Source organism: Pezoporus occidentalis, unplaced genomic scaffold, assembly GCF_034315485.1.
Source record: "Pezoporus occidentalis ecotype Australia unplaced genomic scaffold, CSIRO_AGI_Poc_V1 ctg176, whole genome shotgun sequence".
In the NCBI taxonomy this organism is placed as follows: Eukaryota; Metazoa; Chordata; class Aves; order Psittaciformes; family Psittacidae; genus Pezoporus; species Pezoporus occidentalis.
The window spans coordinates 363893-385538 of NW_026913596.1; the positions used below are offsets into that span (position 1 = coordinate 363893).

Genomic DNA, 21646 nt, shown 5'->3' on the forward strand with positions numbered 1-21646 from the left:
ACACCGATTACCCTTTTCACTGCACTATGAATTGAAACAGGTCCTTACCAAGCTGTTAAATGATAGCAAATCACTTTGATTTAAATACAGTGTCTGTATTTAATGTTTATCTAAAGGGCTATTTCTGCCAAAAAGCCCTCACCATGCACTGAGCAACACTACAGCACCACCCGGGATTAGATACGTACTACCAACTCACCTATAGTAACCACAAAATGCAGCTTAAAATAACTCCCACTGACTCCTTGGAGTGGGAGACACATTCAAAATTAGCAAGTGCTCCTAAAGAAAAGAGCTATGCATAAAATTACTTCTTTTTAGCTGGGAAGAGAACTATTAATACTGGAATTAGCTTTTATACTTGCCATGATGTCTTTCAGCTCCCATCTCTGACTAAACAGTAAAACTCGTGACCTAGTGTTGCACAATGTCAACTTTTATAGCACCTCTTCCTGCTTACAAGAAAAATCAAGTATACTTCTAATAATATTAAAACTAGAAGTTAATCCTGCTGTTGGATTACCCATTAGTCAACACCAACTGGAAGTATAAAGAGTAAACAGATCTTGGATGCAGAAATTAGCATGGGATCATTGGAACTGGGCAGTCACCTGGATGACAAGCCTGAGGAGCACATGCATCAGACATGCATCTGCAGGGTCTGGAGTAAATGCTGCACTAAGCTCTTACAGTTAAGATGGAAGTCAGGGGCATGAAATTATGTCCCCATCCTCAAGCACCCATGACAGTCCAAACAGCTGCGGTTTGCATGAATGAAAAGAAGGTTTCAGTGCCATAGTGGCATCAGCTCCATTCAGTGGCCAATGTTTCATGACACAGTCATGGTTCCAACCACATCTCTTGCAGCTGCCATCCCTTTGACACCAAGGTCGAGATCTGCAAATACAATGACTAAGAAATTTTGTCTGACAAACCACTTACAAGCAAAGGAGTGATACTGAATTTTAAGATCAAAGTATACAAGTCAGTGATTCACCTTCCTCTCCTGTTCGCTTGCAAGACGCAGACTAAACACAAACATAATAAATATTAGGTGCTTTGAAAAGCTCTACTTGCATTTGAGAATTTGCATCAAGTGCTACAATCCTGGATGACAGGATGTGACTCTGAGCTAAGCACCCTCTTCTGCTAGCTCAAGAGCTCTGTCTACCAGACCATGGCACCTGAATCACTCCCAGGGCACTAACCCCTACTGCTGCCACCACTCACTTACCCTGGCAAGATGGAGCATCAGCAGGACACCAAGCAAAACAGGGAACGCATTCCCCAGGGCTCCCCTGCCACTGAAACCTGAACACTGACAGGACTGAGACACAACAAACCCCCACAAGCCAGTCTAGTAGACAACTGTCTGTCCTCGGGGTCATATAAAATACCACGTGCTGGAGGGAAGAAGAAAGAGCAAGGAGCTGGCAGCGCCTGCAACAGTGATTGTGCTGATGCCAAATCTGGTCCTATCTGCATGTTCCAGGCACTGCTGAGCAGGCAGCACGTGCTGCGGTGCTGGTGCCGGCGTTGGCAACGGTGACGCTCAGCACAGCTCATGGCCACCAGCCACCTTAAAGCAACAGCACCACACCACAATCCCTGCTCTAACCTTCAGTGGCACCAACATAAACCAACATGGACACAGAGCTCTAACACACAGCTCCCTGCTGCCATTGCCACCAGTGAGCAGGAGGAACTGGGAATGCTGCAAGCTCTGGGAAACCAGCATGACCATGAGGACACACAGCTCCCTGCCAACACTGACTGTACTCCAGTTTTAGCAACCTTACAGCTTTCCAGATTGATGGGGAAGGATTTCAAAACTCAAAGAGCATAACAGATTTACATCTGAGTTTACAGAAATAGCTCAATAACACACATGCAGAAAAATAAGGAACAAAACTATCAGATCCCCAAAATATGGATTGACACCAGCAGAAATTTACTAAGTACTATTTTAAATATGCTTGGATCCTCAGTTCTGGTGTTATTAAACTAAAAATGGTGTCAATTCATTGTGTTGTATCTGTATGAGAGCTTACACCAGTTACGACCACCTCAAAAAACAATCACTATTTCATGTTATTTATACAATAAATCAAACATGGGCACATTTCCCAAAGGACAAAGGAGAAATCATAACTCTTTCACCAAGAGAGTGAACCTGGTGTTGTTCCTCTCCTGTGACATGTGGCCTAAACTTAACAAGGATTTGAGGGCATCCTGTAGCACACAGAGCAGCTCCTTATGGCAACAACAGGAAAGTATTTCACATCTAGCAGAAAAGAACTGATATTTATGTCTGCCAACCCATCACACCTTACCCACCCTTCACACCTCTTCCTGCTCCTACTACTAAGGATCTTCCCCTTGCCACAGAAATGCCCTCTCCCCTATAGCTGCTGCCAGGAAGAGCCAAGGGGCAGGGGGCAACCCACAGACTGCAACCAGGAACACTTTCAAGGGCAGTTTGCTTTTGACTTTCGGGGGATTAAAGTCAGTCTTCCACAAACCAGCATGAAGATATCCCAAGGAGAGCTATGCTACTAATGAGGATTTTCTTGCTGCTTGTCAGTGGCTTCAGCCAATTCTGCTGCCACTGGATGAGTAGTAAAGTGAGTGAGTAGCAAAGGCCTTTCTACCGCACGGCTCTCTGCAGGTGTGATTAAATCTGCCTCTTACTTCCCCAAGTCCCCAAGTGGACGATCATGCCTCAGTTACAGAGATAATTTCTCAGAATGAAAGAGCCAATAAGCACTGATTCCTCTGGGCATCTCAACAGCATTAACACAAAATGCAGTAAAAGGCATCAGAGTAGCAGAAAGCAATTCAGCCCTCGTGGAGGCAACCTGATCACTGTGCACTCCAAATCCTGCCGCCACACGGGCTTCAGGCACAACATGGTACACAAGCAAATGTGGCCCTCAACCATCACCTCAGGACAATGGCCTTGGCTGCACCTGAGCAGGATGAGTGCATCTCTTCCTTCTCTTTCTCATCACCACACACAGGAGCAGAGCCTGGTACAAGTGCCAGGCCAGGTGGGTGCATGCAGGGACACACTGGAACATACGAGTCCCACAGGGGTTCTGGGTACAAACCCAGGCACAGAGCGCGTGGGTCAGGAGTGAGGGGCACCACTGGGACTTCATGCAAATTGGAGAGGGAAGTTCAGGGAATTCAGTTCAGATCTGAGGGGGTGGCCTTTGCCTCCCAAGGGGAGGCACCCCATGAAGTCCCACAGGAAGGCTCCAAAATGCACTCAATTAGCTGTTCCTTTTACCTTTTTGCTCTACCCAGCATTTCTTCAAGAGCACTGTCATCTCTGGCTTTGGCATCCTACTCATCATCTATGAATTCATGTTGCCGTTTCCTCCCTGAAAGGAAAAAGTCCCACAGTCAGTCATTTGCTGCACTGAGGAAAGGACAAATTTGACAGAGTATTTCTGCCACTGTTCAAGTTCAAAGATCATTGCTCCTTGAGCAGCACTGCGAGTTGCGTGCTCTGCTACAGTGTCATTCATCAGAAACCAATCAGCCTGTGTTGACTCCAGAAACTTACCCCAAATTTACCTGTAAGCAGCTGAAAAGCCCAGACCTGCCTGGAGAGAAAAAGCAGGGCAGTGACTCCCCCAGAGTGAAAACATTCCCAGCAACAACAAGAGACGCTTGTGCCAAGCCAACATCTTTATTTGATTTTAAAACATTCAGGAAGTGTCAATCCATATGGGAAAGAAGGAATACAACACAGAGAGCATGCCTGATGTTAGGGAATCCTTCATTCCATATATCACACAAACCAAATTAAAAATAAAACTAAATACAAGTGTACAAAGCAGAGACAAAAAAAAAAGAAAAACAATTTTCTCAGAGATAACATGAGGGACTCCCACAGGAGCTGGCAAATTCTGGAAGAGAGAAAGAGATTATATTTTATGGGAAGAGATTCAATAACCATTCTTCTCCCATAAAGCTACTGATGGAGGATTGTCACTGCTCCATAGACACACTGTGCACATTTCAGGACAACAGTAACAGAAAATCAATAGCATCTTTTATACGTGAAAAGACATTATCTCTATGGACTCCTAGCACTAACAAATGGGACCAAGACGACCTCTGCTAAAATTCAGCAGTCGGCATCAATCTGGCTATGAAGAGGGGCAGTGAATGTAACCAAAGGGTGCCCAGATGACACTGACCCCCCCAGCATACTCTCCTCTGGTCATTAGGAGGCAGGAGCTCCCTCAGGTGCTAATGTGACAGTTTGGACAAGCTCGGCTCAATTTATGGCACTCTCCAGTTTTCCCCTCCATTGAGCTGAGACAGAACTAAAGTTAATATAAGCAAGAAAACACTTTGTGTGGGGGCAATATTCCAGCCATGACTACACGATTCCAGCTCCTAAGGAAATCTGCTGAATGAGGCCACTCACACCACACAAGGGAAAACCATTCGCCATCCTGCTCAGAGAAAAGCTTCAGGAGATGGAAGGGCTCACTGGTACTTCTGGCTCTGAAGCAGCAAAGCTGACCCTGGCACACCTCTGCCCCTTGCCAGTACCCTGGAGAAACACAACACTGATGTTTTCTGCAGCTTTAAAAAACTTTTAGCTCCCAACCTGGTTTTCCAGACAGGAACAGTGACAGCTCCTGCCCCTTTCTCACCCCATAGCGCTGCTCACTTCCCTAAGCTCAGAAACACTGGAATTCCACATGCACCCTCTTCCAAAGCATCCAGATGCTTTCCAATGAACGCAGAGTCTGCTTCCCTCATCACAAGGATCACAGCACAGCACCACAGCACTTTATTGTGCCACGTGTAGAACCTGCGTGTAGCAATGCGGGCAAAAGGAATGCGCACCCTGAAGCAAACCTGGCAAATCAGTAAAGCACAAACAAGTACTTTTCTTTTTTCCTTTCTTTTTTCTTCCCCCCACATTGCTCTTTGCCATGGATATTACATTTCCACTGGTAAATGTAAAGCTCTTTCTACATGCTTAGAAAGCACAGCTCATATTTAGCTCCCCAAAGTCGTATTTCCCTCCTGTAGCTCCCTGCCAAGATCTGTGGACTGTTCCCAAAAGTTTTCCCTGGATCCCTGGGGGCACACATGGAACAGTGGCCAGAGCTGGCAATGCGTGCTGCAGCCGGGGAGGGATCCGATAACACAGCTCCGAGGGCCACACAGCTCCTGAATCCTACCAGGATCCCATCAGACAGACCCATTTCTAGGTGGTTTCCCAGTTTCTGTGTTCTCAGCCCTCCACCTCACTGTGAGCAGAGAGGAACTTCTGTAACATGACCAATACTTCCATATTAACTACTCTTGGATTGGAAAACAACTTATTAAATATTAAACCACTCCTGTTTTCAAACAAAAGTTACATGAAGATCAAATCCAAAAAAGATCAGTTGAGTGTTGGGATGGGAAAATACCGCTTCAGCTTCATTCTACAGAGTGTACTGGTGCTAGTGAGAGGTCCTCAACCGCTGCTCCTTTAGGACAGCAGTACTCCAACATCACTAGCATCCCCTACGCAAACATCACATCTAGACACCGGGGAACATCCTCCCCCCAGCTTTATTTTAAAGCCAGGAAAGGTTTTAACTCCTTATGGCAGCAATAAAGCCAGTTAACACTGAGACCGGTCAGCGTGCTCTGTAAGGCGGCACGGGCTGGAGCACAGACCGGGAACCCCTTCTACGAGCAACTGTCTGCTCGCCACACTTCGGGGCATTTCCCTCTATTTCTCTACCGGGCACGACTCGCCGAGTGCCCTCTCGTGGCGAGCCCAACGCCAAGACCGTCCTCTTGGAGCACAAACCCTGCGGCCACGTTCTCTGTGGTGAAAAGCCAAAGCAGCTCCATTTCTCCGGGTGCCAAACGAGCCCTGACCCTGAGGCGGGGGCCCTGCTCCCCGCCAGCGGGCTCCACAGGGCTGAGGTAGCTCGTGCAACCCCGATCTGACCGGACAAGGCTGCATGGGACACCCTGTGAGAGCCGGGAGCTGCTCAGGGGACCGAGACACAGCAAGGCTCAGGAATCACGCGGGTTGTGCCGGGCAGCGCCTGCAGCACCTCAGCAACGCGGGAAAGGGCCGCTCACACAGGCAGGCCACCAGACACCCCCCCCAACCCGGGACAGAGGCGCTGAGGGGAGCGAGAAACACCCCAGTGCGCAGCACACAGCCCCGCTCCCGACGGGGGCCCGGACCCACCGGTCCCGCGCGGCTCCCGCAGCCCCGGCGGCCGGAGAGGATCCCGGCCCAACCGGGCCGGGCCGGGCCGGGCCGGGCCGAGCCGAGCCGAGCCGGACCACACCGAGCACTCACCGCGCGTCCCGCGCCCGCCGCTGCCTCGCCTCACGGCGCTCTGGGCGGGACCAGCCCGCGCATGCGCAAATATCACAGCGCATCCGAGCGCATGCGCGGGCTCTGTCAATCCTCCGCGCCACTGGGGGGCGCGGCAGCGCTCCTTTCCCGCCTCTGAGCACGCCCAGCCGCGCTAGCGGCGTGAGGTGAGAGGTCGGGAAGATGGCGGCGGCCTTGGCGGAGGAGGTGCCGGACAACGAGGACTACTACGCGCTGCTCAACGTGCGGCGGGAGGTGCGGCGGGGGCTGCCGGGGGGGAACCGCCGCGAGCCGGGCCGGGCCGGGCCGGGCCGGGGCAGCGCGGGCCGTGACCCCCGTGCCCGCGGGGCAGGCCGGGCCGCGTCCTCAGAGCGTCCCTGTGGCGGGCGGCAGCGGGCGTGAGGCGGCCCCGGTTTGGTGCTCGCCGCGCTCCCGGTGGCTCGGAGGGAGCCTGGTCCGTGCAGGACGCTGTTGTCTCTGGGTCTTTGCGGTTTGCTCGGTGCCGTGTGCGCCTTCCCAATGCCCCGTAGTGGAAACAGCTGCAGAGCAGCGGGAGGATGCGGGGTCCTCGGTGTGCCTGAGATTAAATGAGGTGTGAACTCGTGCAGCTGCGTTGTAGTGGAGGTGTTTGGCTGTTAGGGGTAATTACTGTTTTAATAGCAGTACTAAAAACGTCAGCCAGATGTATAAAATGTGTACTGTATGTGTATTAATGTATCGATATGTATCAATGTATCAATAGTTCATTCTACTGAATGCAAGAGCGTTCTATATACGTGTATATATATATATATATATATGTACTGTGTGCATGTGTGTATAAACAGACTTCACTTTTCCAGCATGTCAGACTAGGTGTTAGCAAGGGGAATGGCTTTAACCTGCCAGAGGAGAGACTGAGATGAGCTCTTAGGCAGAAGCTCTTCCCTGTGAGGGTGCTGAGGCGCTGGCACAGGGTGCCCAGAGAAGCTGTGGCTGCCCCATCCCTGGGAGTGCTCAAGGCCAGGTTGGACACAGGGGCTTGGGCAAGCTGCTCTAGTGGAAGGGGTCCCTGCCCGTGGCAGGGGTTGGAGCTGGATGAGCTTTAAGGTCCCTTCAACCCAAACCAGTCTGTGGTTCTATCAGTTTGAGCTGCAGAAGGGTTTTACTGAAGTGCTGTTACTGTGTGTAATCGGAGTTGTGGAAATCCCCATTTCCAAGGGGAAAGTGTCCGACAGTGGCTCCGTTTGCAGAACTCCCTGATGCCATGCAGAGCACTGAGCTGTCTTTAGAAAACTCTGTGTTTCACTCACTGAAATCCAGCAGCCGGTTGGCAGCATCTGTATCTCACCCTCCTGCAGTGTGCAGCCATGGAGGTTGAAAGAGAGGCAGGAACCACGCGAGGATTGCAACTACCTGGGAGGTTAACAGCAAAGGCTGAATAGTTAACTTACCAAAGTAGACAGTTCTTTGGCAAACCAGAAAAGGCAGGTTTGGTCAGCAGGGACCTGGAAACCGAGCTAAAATGGTCTTCAAGGGAGCGATTCCAACTGAGAGTAGTAGTAGCTGCTGTGTTAATTACCCCTTGCTAATTAAATTCAGTAGTACTACTCCGTGCAGCAGTGGAATGCAGCACGCTCACATTTCCATGTGCTGAGCCAGCCTGGTGTGATGCAGCAGCTTAAAATACCAGTGAACCCTGAGCCTTGCTGTGCCACTGCTCTGTGTGCATGGCATGGTTCATCTTCCATAGATTCCAATGCACTAAAGCCATGCTGACGTGTTTGAGGTGTTAAATGAAGCCATTTGGGCCCCGAGTAGGCAGATGGGACACCTTTGAATTGTGCCTGTGGATTTTGGTAATGAAAATGTAACTTATACGTGATTATTCCTGACTCACACATTTCACTGCAGCTTGAGAGGATGTCAGGATTCCTTCAGCGGTTCCTAAGAGGCTATTGCTCATGAAATATTGAACCAGTGACCCGAGCTATTCAATGATGATGAAATGCCCAAGCTAATGTTTTATTGAACGTGACATCTATGAAAAATGAAACTGCTCATTTCTATTAGATAATCAATAGCACATTAAACCATTTATCATTAATTTGATTAAAGAAGGCTGTCTTAGGCCCATACAGCCCCCTGCTTTCCCAGCCGAGTTTAAATTCTATGTCTGAGAAAGCACAAGGTAATAAGAAGAAAAACGCCAATCTGTAGCTATCCTTGCTGTCTTGAGGCCAGCAAATTTGGCAGGTATTTTGCTGTATCATTTAGAAACATTAACTTGAAATAGCACAAATGTGCAGAGAAAACATTTATTCTAAGCTGTCCTCAAAATCAAATGGATTTCTATCTTTGGTGCACAAATTTCTATGATGAAACCCATGTTCTGCTTACCATGGATTGGGGAAAAAGGTCTTACTTTAAGAAAGGAGCTTTGGGGCCTTTTATTTGCACAGTGAAAGTGTGGAAGCTGTAAAAGCCTCAATTGCTGAAGAGCATTAAGAGTAAATGGAATATGTGTCTTTAAAGTCTGCTCTCAAAAGTGTTTTCTGGGTGCCCCCTCCTCGCTGGTGTATTCCTGTCCCTCTACGCCCTGCTGTAGCAGAGGGGTGGTGTTTCCTTTCGGGAGGCCAGCAGGTCCCTGTTGTGTTTCAGTTACGGTGCTCTGTGCGTGCCTCCTGGCACAGCAAAGTAGTTTCTTGTTCCCCGCGCCCAGGGAAGGTTATTGCATTGATTCTGAAAGAGCCATCACAAATACATTTCCATCACATGTCTTTGGAAGGAGGCTGGATGATTTTATTTTATCTTGTTCTGCATTGAACTGAGGAGACAGTAGTTGCCTAATGAAAATGAGGTATGTTTCTTGGGGTTTTATACTTAACTTTTCATACCTAGGTAAGCGCTGCTGAGCTATTGCTGTCATTTGTTGCCCTGTAAGTAGTGTGGACAGTACTGGTGAACATAAGTGAACGTTTTACTGCCTCATGTAATGACACAAAATTCCACTCCTCATTTTGCATCAGTAGAAGCAGTGTAATGGGCTGCTGGGCTTCCCTTTTAGGGCTGATCTTGAGCATGGTCTTTTTCAGGTACCTTTGGTTGTGCTTTAATTGAGTTTCACTGCTCTCCTCAGGCCTCCCAGGAGGAGCTGAAGGCCGCCTACCGCCGGCTATGCATGCTCTACCACCCTGACAAGCACAGGGACCCGGAGCTCAAGACGCAGGCAGAGCGGCTCTTCAACCTCGTGCACCAGGCCTACGAAGGTCAGTGGAAGTCTGGAGCTGGCAGAAACTGTGTTCAGGGGTTTTTAGCAGGAGGGCTGTGTCTCCATGCTTCTTGAGGAAGATCTGTAATATTCCAAAGTCATAATTAAATTTGCTGACACTTAGCGATGCTTTGTTTCCTCTCAGAGGAAATCAGAGGAACAATGCATGACAAAAGCAATGGCTTTCTGAGAGATTCAAACTCCACATGCATTTGTGCACTTCCCCTGTAGCTGATGTTGGGCAAGGCATGACCTGCTTATGGAAGTGCCTTCGTTAGTGTTTGGCATGTCCCACCTGTTTGGACTGGGTGGGAAAGGGTCAGTGGACAGGGATGACGATGGAGATCACAGACCAGAGACTAGGCAGAGGTGGGTGTCAATCCTCCACAGGGTTTGCAGAGACTGCTATCATGGAATTGCTAATAGTGCTATTGATTTTAGAGGGCTTGCGTCACCCTTCCGTCAGAGGAAACAACCTTAAAACCCCCTCTGCATATTCAGTCAGTCTGCATGTCTCCCATGTTTTCTTCACTTTCTGATTTTAGAAGTAAGAAAGAAACCCCCAAACCAGTAATTTGCTGGGGTAAAAGTCAGTGTGTCCTGTTAATACACGTGGAACTTAATGTAAAAATTGGATGAGCAACATGTTTCCAGGATCTGTGCTTGAACTGCAAATAACACTAGAGTGTTGGTCTGAGAAGACCAAACACTGAGTTCTCTCCTCTCTTCTGATTTTAACTTGCAGTGCTTAGTGATCCACAGACCAGAGCCATCTATGACATATATGGGAGGAGAGGACTGGAAATGGAAGGATGGGAGGTGAGAGAAATGTAGCACCTTATGGGCAGTGGAATCGACTAAACTCACCTTTATCTGATATTCTGTTCTATCGAGCTGCACTGACACCTCGATGGTAACAAATGCCTGTTTGTTTGCAGGCATCCTTGTTCAGTTATTTCTGTCTCTGCTGCAACACCGTGATGGATTTTCAAAGAATACTTCAGGGTTTCACTTGACAAGAGAACAATAAGCCTGACATTCAGAGTTCCCTAATAGGATATTACCGTGACAGGCAACATCTTTGTCTGAGATAGATGTGTTGTTGTTGTCCATTGAGTCTCATCTTTTTTCTCTGAAATCCTTTTTTTCCAGCCTTAGCTGCCTCTGAGTTTGAAATTACTTTTTCTTTCTGGGCTTTTTGGGGTTGGATTTTTTGTTATTATTATTTGGGTTTTATGGGCTTTGAAAGAGAGCTTGTCCACTTGTGCCTTTCCTGTTAAGTCCTCTTGTTACCCTCTGCCAGTCGTAGTTGATTGCACAAAGCTGCTGGCTGCAGAATCATGTTGTACTGGGTCAGGTCAGTACCAAGGTCAAGTTCAGAGTTAGTAGCAAGAAATGTGGAGCAGTAAGCAGTTAGTAGTAAGAAATGTAACAGTTTTGAGCTGCTTGTGACAGACTCGATCATGTTCTGAAAAGGCAAATCCAATACTCTTTCTATCCATACCTAGAGCCTTACCTGTTTTAAATCCCTTGTTTCCCTGAGCCATGTAAGGTAAACAGTGTAGCCTAAAATCCCAAATCTCTCAATCAGTTACCTTAGGGCAGAAACTTTCAGTCATTCTCATTTTTGTGTCTACACCTAGCAGAGAAGTTAACAGAGCTGTTGGCAGTGGCTGTGCTGCAGTATCTTGTACTTGTGGTTTGAAAGCTTTTTGGCTTGTTTTGTCAAGGGAATAGAAATAACAAGATCACTTTCCCTTCTCTCAAAGCATGGGGGTTTCTCTCGTGCCTGCCATTTGATATGGCCCAAGTTTTTGCTTCCAAACTCTGAGCATTGGGGTCCTTGCAGAGTGGCTTACAGTAGAAGCAGGGCAACACGTTAGAGCACAGCAGGTCAGTGGGGCTCATCCCATTAGAAGGGCGATGCCCTGAACATCCTATCTCTGGTAATCTCTGGGGTTTCATTTCTTTCTGAGCAGGTTGTGGAAAGGAAGAGAACTCCAGCTGAAATCAGGGAAGAATTTGAGCGTTTGCAGAGAGAGAGGGAAGAGAGAAGACTGCAGCAGCGAACTAATCCAAAGGTAAGGAAAGACTTCATCCTTGTCTGAGGAGTGAATCTGTAAATCATTACGGATATGCAGGGTGTGATGAGCCTAGGTGAGGGGCTGTAGTAAGTAGCTACACTTAGCGAGTTACTCTTCCTTTTTTGAACATGAGTTTCTTTGGACAATGTAGGGAAAACAGCTGATTCTCTGAACAGCAGTCCTCTACTGAAAGCTCTTTTTTCTGTTGAGACGTGTGAGCAAAATATCTCTTTCAGCAGTTTCAAGAAAACAGACTTAACACTGCAACGTTTGTGATTTCTTTCCAAGTATTCCAGACAAAATGAAACTCCCTGCAGTTCCTGACAGGTTTTCCCTTGGACATGCTGGAGTGTCACAGCAGCACAGGCTGATATTCAAACACAGCTTAGAAACGAATGAAAAATGCAAGGCAGGTACCAAAGCAGCTGTGGAGCAGAACCCTTCTGCTGCAGCACCATGAGCAAAGCCAACCTGAGTAGGGCTGGGGGCTTGCCAGTGCCACAGCTAGAGCCTGTTGGAGCATAGCTTGCTCATGTTGAGGCTCATGGAGTATTCCATTCCAGGTTGAATGTCCCTGCTGGAGATGAGGGTGATCAGGGCACAGGGTGTTCTTGGAGAGGGACAGGATTATCTCCACCTCGTGCTTTGCTGTGACTTGAGGAGTTTGACGTTTTATCCGGATGCCTTGCCGTGGCACTAAAAAATGGAGCTGCATTGTAAGCCTCAGCCTCTGAGTCCTGGGATAAAACCAGCCATCTGGGTGATAACAGCAACTGCTGACTGGCAGCCTATGGAAACGTCTCTCCAGGCAGTGTTCCTGTGGAATGGGGTAGTGCAGCTGGGATCGTTTCATACACGAGCGCAAGTTAGTTTAAATTTCCAACATTTTGTCAGGTCTATAAAACAGCTCCAGCAAAATAAAGCATTTTAACCAGGAATGTTGAGCAATAACCAGATGTAGGCAATTTGGCAGGGTTCGAATCGAGTCTTCTGTTTGCTTTTAGAGCTTTGTTTTTGCTTTCAAAGACATGCAGAAGGGTTGAAAAGTTCATTATTTGATTTGAGAAGAACTGCATTCTGTGAGGAGAAATTAAACCCTGTTATTTCCCTGCTGCAGAATGTCAGTGCAGGTCCCTCAGGGCTTAGTCTGGCACAGCTTCTCTAAGTCACCTTCTCGAAGGTAACCCCCTAAGAAAAAAGGCAAGGAGGGGTCTGTTCTTCTCTGCCACACCCCTTAATCCCATCAGCAAAGTCTGTTTTCATGTTCACAGGACAGCAAATGCATGTAAAAGGCAATGCCAGATAAGTCTGATGGTTCTATAGCCCTGTTCCCCAGCCTCCTGCCCTGCTGAGCTGGTTCACAGCATGTTCTCTGTGTGCTGCTGACTTCCAGGCAGAGCTTTACAGCTTTTTCCCTGCTGCTCTTTCCTTGGGGAGGGTTTCTTCATTCCCAAGGGGCTGAGCAGGTGGCTGATGGGGGGCTGCGAGCAGCAGCGGTCCCCCGCTATCATCCGGTGGCATAGGGGGGTGCTCTGGTTCTCCGGGAATATTTTTAACTTTACCATCTGCTGCTTTTCCTGTGCTTGTGCCCGAGCCAGTTCCTTTGCGGGGATCTATAGACCTCTGAGGGTGACTTCACCTGCCAGGCAGGAGGGGAGATGCCTGCATGGAGCCCACCGTTCCCCTCGGCCAAAGGTGGCTCAACACAGGACCCGCTAAGGAGCAGAGAGGGACCGGAGATGCTCCTTTCCTCTGAGTGGGTCTTTCATGGATAGGTTCAGGTGTTCTTTTTCCATTGGGAGGGATGTTTGTAGGTGTGAAAAAGGAAACTGTAAGCTTTGAATATGATTGAAAGAAAGGAGGTGCAGTGAATTTTGGGGATGTCAGTGGCCCTTGGTGCATCTTTACAAAGGGCATTGTGGTACCAATAAACACAGCACAGTAAGATGGTTTCGGTGGGGCTTTTAGTGAAAATTCTTGAGAAAGCTTTACTGCTGTTTGTATCCTGTTCTGAGTTGAAAATACCAAGTTTTCTGCCTTTGCCATTCAAATTCCTCATGCTTACTACACAGCTTAATATCCCTTCTTTAAACATGTTTAACTTGGTATTCAAAGTTGTGGACTGACAAAGGCTCTGAATGTGGTGTTCCACATGGAAAACTCTTTCTGCTCTGCCTCTGTTACAAAGATCTTGAATTTTACACTTCCTTGAATTGGGAAGCATCCAGGAAAAATGGAAATAGTCTCTCTTTTGTTAAAATAAATGCTCACTTGTTTCTAGATGCTTTTGATCCACCAATCTAGAGCACATTTGCTGGAATCTCATTGAGCGCTGCTGGAACCTTTGTTTCTCTTTGGCTGTTTTACTCCATGCCTTTCCAGAGGGCTGGATTGCAGCGCAGGGCTACACTCGCTACTTCCTTCACAGTTGATATTTTGCCTTTGCTTCCCTCTTGTTTTGGCCTTGATTCAAGGAACAGCAGAGCGTAGGAGAGGGCTGAAACTGAAGAAGCTGCAGCGTCTGGGAAGCAGATCCCTTGAAGGTGACTTTGCAGAGGGTTCCTGGAGAGTGGCCTTCTGCAGAAAGGGCAGGAGCTCCCTGCTGTTCAGAATCCTCTGGGAAGTGATTGCACCTCCCCTTGTTAAAACATTTACCCAGTTTTTGCTGCCCAAGAAATCAGAAAATAAACATGGAAAAGAGGTTGGGAATCTCCGCAGGAAATAAGTAGTTGGGAGTCAAAGCAGAGGGAAGTTTTGAGCCCTGTCAAACTCAGCAATTCATTCCTATATTTATGGTTCAGCATTTGATTACAGTGGGGGGAGCAAGGGATTGAAGTAAGAATTTATTCCATCCATGCTTGCACTCTGTGCAAGGGGGGGTTGTAAAACAGCTCTTGGGTTTCTTTATACAAATCGCTCAGAGTTTATTCTGTGCTTGTGCACAGAGGGGTTTCTTTATTGCAATTGGTACATTTTCTATGAGCTGGGATGCTGTTTAATAGGTCTACAGGGAAGGTTTCCAGAGCTTCTTGAAGTTATATGACCCAGACAAGGATCTAATCGTGCCCTTCTCAAAGAAACCTGCTCTTGCAGTTCGTCTGAGCGAGCACAGCAGCAGGTAGCCAGACTGTTTAGCTGTGGCCTAGTTTTACGTAGGAATAAGCTGAGAAAGGAAATATTTACCCCTTGCTAAAAGTCTCTCTTTGTGAAGCATTTCTTCTGATTGCAAGATATAAACTAGGAAAAAGAAAATTTTTGGCTAGCAAGGACAATTGCGAGTGAATGATGCAGCTCATAACGAAGTTGTGTCAGGTAACTCCTAAGAAGAAGGAATTGAAAGGGTTTCTGGCCAAATTCCAGTGAAGAAAATTAATGTCTAAAATATATTGTTTCAACTTTAAAATACTGACAGAGCAGAGTCAGTCATGGGGGAAGAAGAAACCTGCTGTGTAAGTGTTCCACCTACTTCTGGCATGTGTCACAGTGGAAGAGTTACCTGCTAGTGTTATGAGCTGCATTCCTGCTGGAAAACTGTCTTCTATCCAGTTTATTTCGTGATTTATGTTGCTGGTTTAGGGTATTGTAATTGTTCATTTTGTTTGTCCTGTTTATGGCAGAAATGCATTTTAGAGTGGAAAAAGTGCAGAACAAGAAAAAACAACAAAAAATTTACTCATAACCAAGGCTGGTTTGGCCTGTGTTGGGTGTTTGTTAATGCCAAGTACTTGTTTCTCTCGTCATTCCTTAGGGAACAATTAGTGTTGGAATAGATGCCACCGACCTCTTTGACCGCTACGAGGAAGAATACGAGGATGTGCCTGGGAGCAGCTTTCCCCAGATTGAGATAAACAAAATGCACATATCCCAGTCCATCGAGGTGAGGGGAGCTGCTGCTGCAGGGAGAGTAGGGCCAGGCTAAGGAGGTCACAGAGGATGACACAGGGGGTTCTCATCTTGGTGTGTGGAAGGGCACGATCCCCAACAGGGATGGGAAAAGGAAGGTTCCAGCAGGGAATGTGTTGGCTGTGAGGGTCTTGCCTGCAGCAAGGCTCTGTAAGGACTGAAAACACTTCTCTGGTTCTCACTGAATGTGGAGTATTTAGTGTATGAGACTGGATGGCACCCAGCCCTTAGGGTGTGGGTAAGCAAAAGAGGGGGAGAGTTTCCTATGTTCCAGAGAGCTGAAGAAGTTTAGTCAGCTGATGAGATTAGAGAGTTTGCAGCTCAGGGTCAGGGCTTCAAGGAGGTACATTGAAGATGTCTCATACTGTAAGAATTATCTTGGGTTTTGCCATGCTTGATCTTTGACTACAAAATTCAGAGCAAGTGTGGCCACATCTGGTTCAAACACTTGGGGTTAGTGAATGAGAAGGAGTCAGCTGGAATGTTACCTGTCCCTGTACTTGCACTCTCTGCAGTCATGATTACATCCTTGCAGAACATGCAGTAAGTGTGTGAATCGGGCTCAGAGTGATTGGTGACAACACATTCATCTTTTCAGGCACCACTGACTGCCACGGACACAGCAATACTGTCTGGTAACCTTTCCACCCAGAATGGGAATGGAGGTGGATCGATTAATCTTGCTCTGAGACGAGTGACATCTGCCAAAGGATGGGGAGAGGTAAGAGTACTCCTTGGTCCACATAGAGTACTCCCTTGTTAAACGTATTTACATCCAATCTATTTCAGGCCACTTGGATTGGTGTTGATTTTCTTTAAGGGACTTTAGCTCTGGTTACTCAGAAGCCTGTGAAGTACTTTGTCACTGTTGTAAAAGATGTTTTCTTCTAACAATTTGGCCTTGTGCGTTTCAACAGTTGGAGTTTGGAGCAGGAGACCTTCAGGGACCTCTCTTCGGTCTGAAGATATTCCGTAATCTTACACCAAAATGGTAAATATTAGGAAAATGGTCTCATGCTTAATATTGCACACTAAGGAGCTAAACGGATTGAATTCCCTACCATGTTAATTCTGGATTTGTTTTCTATCCTACAAAAAAGGTATTTCTTCTTTAGATTTCAGGTTGCTCTTTAGTGATGATCAGAATGTTTGTGTTCTTTTTGTGTTGGTGTCCTCCCTTTTCTTACTTACAGTTTAAGGAAAGTCTGTGTTCCACATCCTTTGATTTGTATTTGAAATTGTGATGATCTGTGATCATGAGCCATGTTCTCACAGTGAGAGCAACAGAGGTTTGCTCTGGGGGCAGAACAAAAAACGGGGAGCTCTTCTGGGGCTTCCATGTGTGGGATGGAGTTCCTGACAGCAAAAGAGGAGGTGATATGTCAGATTTTAGGGAAATAATGCCAAATTTGCCACTACTGTGGTGTCTGTTTACAGACCAATAAACCAGGGCCTGAGCCTGCTCCTCTGGGCTGTGCTGTGGTCAGTTTTGAGTTGTTCCTGAAGCCCTCGGGCATCATGCTCTATGCAGGGTAGCGTCTGCATGTTCAGCCAGGCTCCTGGGCAGGAAGGGATTGGAGGCCACCCTGTGTTTCATGGCTGACGAGGCTCTCCTTGTGTCTCCTAGTTTCATCACTACAAACTGTGCGCTGCAGTTCTCATCCCGTGGGATCCGCCCAGGCCTCACCACGGTCCTGGCCCGCAACCTCGACAAGAACACGATGGGGTACTTGCAGTGGCGATGGGGCATCCAGTCAGCCATGAACACCAGCGTAGTGCGGGACACAAAAACCAGTCATTTCACTATGGCATTACAGGTGGGCCTCTTGGTGTACACCAGGGATGGCGATGCCACCCTGGGAGAGAAGTGCCTCTGCTGTCCTGTCTGTGGATAAACAAGCAGTTGGTACCATTTGGTATGAACATGTGAGGTAGGGAACCAGCTGCATGACACTTTGCACCCAACATTGTCATATCTAATGCAGATCAACTCAGGTTAGGGCTAGGATACACAACACAGGCTGCAGAGATTGCAGGCTGTGACCTGTAAGTGGCAACACTTCGTTAGGTTTCTGTGCCACTGAAAGGGTGAGAAAGGAAACGTGGGGAGCATTCATGAGGGTACATTTTCATACGTTTGTGCCTCTTGTATTTCAGCTGGGAATCCCCCACTCTTTCGTGATGGTCAGTTATCAGCATAAGTTTCAGGATGAGGATCAAACACGAGTGAAAGGTTCTGTCAAGTAAGTGCAGAAGAAGAAATTCACATTGCTCATGGCTGAAGGATCTGTCCTCTCCTGCTGTTGTGAGCCTCCAGCTTCTTTGGTCTTTGGGAATCTGCTTTTCATTAATCAAATCTGGTAAACACTGAAGTGAATGACTTGAAGGCTTTGCTCTGTGTGCCTTTTCAGATAAACATGTGTATGATATCTCTGTATCATCACCAGTAAGAAACCCAGGTCTCGTACTGTGTGTACTACTGTACAAGCTAAAAAGACTGGTCTCGTCTTGCTAGGTACACACTGAATCTTCCAGTAGCCAACATGTGCTGCACACAGATGTATTTCCATGTTTTACTTGTTGGGGAATTACAGGATTCAGCAAAGAGCAATTCAAGAGTCTTCCCTGTCTTACATGGCTTTGGTTCTCTCCTTCTAGGGCGGGTTTCTTCGGGACCATAGTGGAGTATGGAGCAGAGAGGAAGATTTCCAGACACAGCATTTTAGGAGCCACCGTCAGTGTTGGTGTTCCCCAGGGAGTGTCTTTGAAAATCAAGTCAGTTCAGGTTTACAGCTCTGAGGCTGACCATAACCTGCATTATTCTGTTTCTGGCATTCAGGTGGGATTGTCCCGATCTTAGAATGAATCACTGACAGGTTGCAGGTGCCCTCTAATAACAGTAGTGCCCATTAGAAGCAATGTGTGCCCTTTGCTGGCATTACTGTAAGCTTGAGCTGCCTCTTGCAGGACCAGGGAGGGTGTGGGGACGTCAAAATACTCTGAAAACACAGCTTAGAGTATGTACAGCTTAAAGGAGTGCTATGGTAAGTGGGTGGAAGATGTTATTAGTAGAAGTGGATTTAATTTCATTCCTGTTTTATAATACTGTACACAGTATATACCTGAATTAGTGACTTACTGTTAACTCACAGATGATTATGCTCTTAACATGATGCAGCTCAGAAAGTGGGGCAGAACTCGGGGGGGTTTCTGTTCTGGGTGCACTTTTAATTAGTGCCCACAGAGGGCGCGCCAGGATGCTGAAACTGCTCTGAAACGGGCTCAGTCCAGCCCATGAAAACCGGTGTTTTCTGTGTAAGTGGTGGTGTAAGAACAGCTGTCCATCTTACCATCGCTTTGTTTCAGCTTATCAGATTTTCACCTTTTTGATCTCATCAGTCATCACTCCTTCAGTTCAGCAGTTGTTCAGCAGCGTACACTGCACTAAGTATACTTAATCAAGCATATTAAACACTGCATTTCCTCTCACCTGCCACTGTTCCCTTTTGTTGCAGATTGAACAGGGCTAGCCAGACCTACTTCTTCCCTGTCCACCTGACAGATCAGCTGCTTCCCAGCGCTGTCTTCTATGCCACCGTGGGACCTCTAGTTGTCTACTTCGCCATGCATAGGCTGGTCATCAGACCCTACCTCAGGGCACAGAAGGAGAGGTGAGTGTGTGTTTTAAATTTAGAGCTGGAAAGTCCCATTCGAGTGCTTCTGGATGCCAAGGTTGGGATATCCAGCTGAGGCACTGGTTTACGAGTCATCGGTACTCCTGAGCTCTGGAAGCAGAGCAGCCTTCAGCATTACCTTGAATGGTGGGGAAGAACCTTAAACCTGAGCTTGTGGGTCAGTTGTGATTGGGGTGGGTTAGCAGAAATTTGCCACTCTGGCTGCATCCCATCCACTACCTAGACCTGATGTGTGTTGACTTCCTTGCGGCAGGGAGCTGGAGAAGCAACGGGAGAGTACAGCCAGCGACATCCTTCAGAAGAAGCAGGAGGCTGAAGCTGCAGTAAGTGGTTCTCAGAACTAAGTCTCCTTGGTTCAAGGAAGCTGTTTTCTCTCCTGGCTTTTCTCTTTTGGACACTGTCTGACACTGCCTGTATTTGCTCTCGGGACAGGTCCGGTTAATGCAAGAGTCTGTCCGGAGGATAATTGAAGCAGAGGAAGCCAGAATGGGTAAAGATTACACCACCATTTTCTTGTGCCGTAAATGTGGAGAGAGGAAGGAGCAGTGCAAAGGCTGGGTGGTTGAGAGGGACAAATGCAAGGTTTCATTTCCACTCCTAATGAAGCACAGCATAATTGCTGTTGCACATGTAGTTCCACTAGGATTCGGCTTATGGTGCCTGAGTTTAGTAGGGATCCACTGAATCTTACCTTGGGCCATGCTGTGAGGTAGATCCAACAGACTGAAGACAACAGTCTGGATTCACCTCACCACAAGAGGAGTGTGTGTGTATAAATGTGCAAGAGTGATAATCTGAAGTTCAGTTTGCTAACAGTTTCCAAGAAGATGTTCTAAAGTGAACTGACATCCCTTTGTATTGTCACATCAATGTGGCACTGAAGTCGTGTCATTCTGTCCTAGTGCTGATTGCTAACGAACACCCAAGTAGAAATGTTCTTCTCTCTTGAGAAGCAGGGGTCCAGGCAAGGAGGATTCAGATAGCATTGAAAGCAAGAGGAAATGCTGGGGTGTTCTTTTCATGGGGGGTCTGCCTCGTGGGCAGTGGGAAGCCGCTCACCACATCTGTGATTTCATGTGACTCCAGGTTTGATTGTGGTGAACGCCTGGTACGGGAAGTTTGTGAATGACAACAGCAGGAAGAATGAGAAGGTGAAAGTAATAGATGTGACAGTGCCCCTGCAGTGCTTGGTGAAAGACTCTAAACTCATCCTCACAGAGGCATCCAAGGTACAAGGCTGTTCTGTCAAAGGCCAGGCTCGGGGGCTTGGGTGTGCGACTCAGCATTCCCATTGAACCAAAGGCTGTGCTGCTAGGGGATTTCTCCCATGTGCTGAAGCCTAGACCAGCTTACAGAAGCCATTGACATACCAAGTGTTATGAACCTCCAGGAGCTTCTGTTTCTCTGGGCATTTCCAGTGCCAAAGAAACAGCATCTCTATTTTCAATGTGAGACTGTGTGTTGCAGACTCTGGGCTGTAACAACCCCCCTGATTCGCTCCTGTCTGCATTTAGTTTACCTCATTGGCAACAAGCTGCTTTTTTAATGATGCCTCATTCCGGAATTAATAAATGACTTTGTTCAGCTGAAGAGCTGTGGAAGTCCATTCCCTGATGCTCACTGTGTCCTTCTCTGGTTCAAGGCTGGGCTGCCAGGTTTCTACGACCCCTGTGTGGGTGAGGAGAAGAGTTTGAAAGTGCTTTATCAGTTCCGAGGAGTTCTGCACCAAGTGATGGCAGCTGACAGCGAGGCCCTTAGGATACCAAAGCAATGTAAGTAGCAAGCACTGCTCTGCTTCTTCCTTTGGCAATCAGTAGAGGATTGCTTCAGCTCTGTGTGGTGAAGCGCACAGAACTGGGGTTCAGTTACTGGCTAAAGGGCACACACCTCTCTTTACTCTGTCTGTGGCTGGTGGTGGGTTCAAGCTGGGGTGTCCCGTCCACCAGAAGGGGTGTATCCATGTGTTGTTCTCACCCAACAGCTCACAGAATCGATGCTGATGGTTAATCCGGTGCCAGCGTGTGTCCATAACGGTACCTGGGTCAATGGAAACCACAACCTCCCCCTGGACACCGCAAGTTTGAACAGAGACATTCTTATTTTTAACTACCCATATAGCAGGTGGTGTCCTACCAGTTCTGAGAACCTGCTTCTCCAGGTGGCTCCACGGCAATACTGCTCTGAATTGTGGCTCAGTAACCAATAAAGCAACGTGGCTCTGACTGCGCAGTGCTTTGTGCTGAGGGTGCGCGAGTGGGCACCGAGCACCACCCGTCCTGCAGCCACCCCTCCTGCTGCCATCTGGCCACGGCCTATCTCCTTGCAGGGAGCAGGGAAGACGACCTGTTCTCCA

General features: G+C 47.7%; 2 protein-coding genes across 11 annotated transcripts in view; one reads left to right on the forward strand and one right to left on the reverse strand.

Annotated features, from left to right (window-relative positions):
• CAMTA1 (calmodulin binding transcription activator 1) overlaps positions 1-21646 on the reverse strand; it is a 288512-nt gene that overhangs the window by 229539 nt on the left and 37327 nt on the right. For 8 of the 9 annotated variants that reach the window (XM_062614466.1, XM_062614457.1, XM_062614467.1 and 5 more), the window contains exons 1-2: positions 6344-6493; positions 3293-3386 (exon numbers count right to left, since the gene is read on the reverse strand). The exons of the other annotated variant lie outside the window; for it this stretch is intronic. In XM_062614466.1, coding sequence (XP_062470450.1) covers positions 3293-3359 — 67 coding nt within the window. In that variant the 5' untranslated portion in view covers positions 3360-3386; positions 6344-6493. Of the gene's footprint in view, positions 1-3292; positions 3387-6343; positions 6494-21646 lie in introns of those variants that run through there. 9 annotated transcript variants of the gene reach the window in all.
• On the forward strand, positions 6460-21515 carry DNAJC11 (DnaJ heat shock protein family (Hsp40) member C11). Of its 2 annotated transcripts, none has more exons than XM_062614491.1 (16): positions 6460-6616; positions 9480-9609; positions 10357-10430; positions 11591-11692; positions 15444-15572; positions 16197-16319; positions 16516-16589; positions 17226-17415; positions 17756-17841; positions 18257-18373; positions 19114-19269; positions 19547-19616; positions 19726-19783; positions 20380-20522; positions 20936-21065; positions 21275-21515. In XM_062614491.1, the coding sequence occupies exons 1-16, from the start codon at positions 6545-6547 to the stop codon at positions 21298-21300; spliced, it is 1680 nt and encodes a 559-aa protein (XP_062470475.1). In that variant the 5' UTR covers positions 6460-6544; the 3' UTR covers positions 21301-21515. The 2 variants fall into 2 exon arrangements, with proteins under 2 accessions (XP_062470475.1, XP_062470476.1); XM_062614492.1 differs by lacking the exon at positions 6460-6616 and adding an exon at positions 6810-6953.

What these genes read in the sequence shown, in the direction of transcription:
- DNAJC11 (XM_062614491.1), top strand. Translation starts at nt 6,545, where the DNA reads ATGGCGGCGGCCTTGGCGGAGGAGGTGCCGGACAACGAGGACTACTAC. An exon ending in GGAGTGTCTTTGAAAATCAA is followed by an intron (nt 18,374 to 19,113) that starts GTCAGTTCAGGT and finishes CTTTTGTTGCAG; the next exon opens with ATTGAACAGGGCTAGCCAGA. An exon ending in TCCTCACAGAGGCATCCAAG is followed by an intron (nt 20,523 to 20,935) that starts GTACAAGGCTGT and finishes CTCTGGTTCAAG; the next exon opens with GCTGGGCTGCCAGGTTTCTA.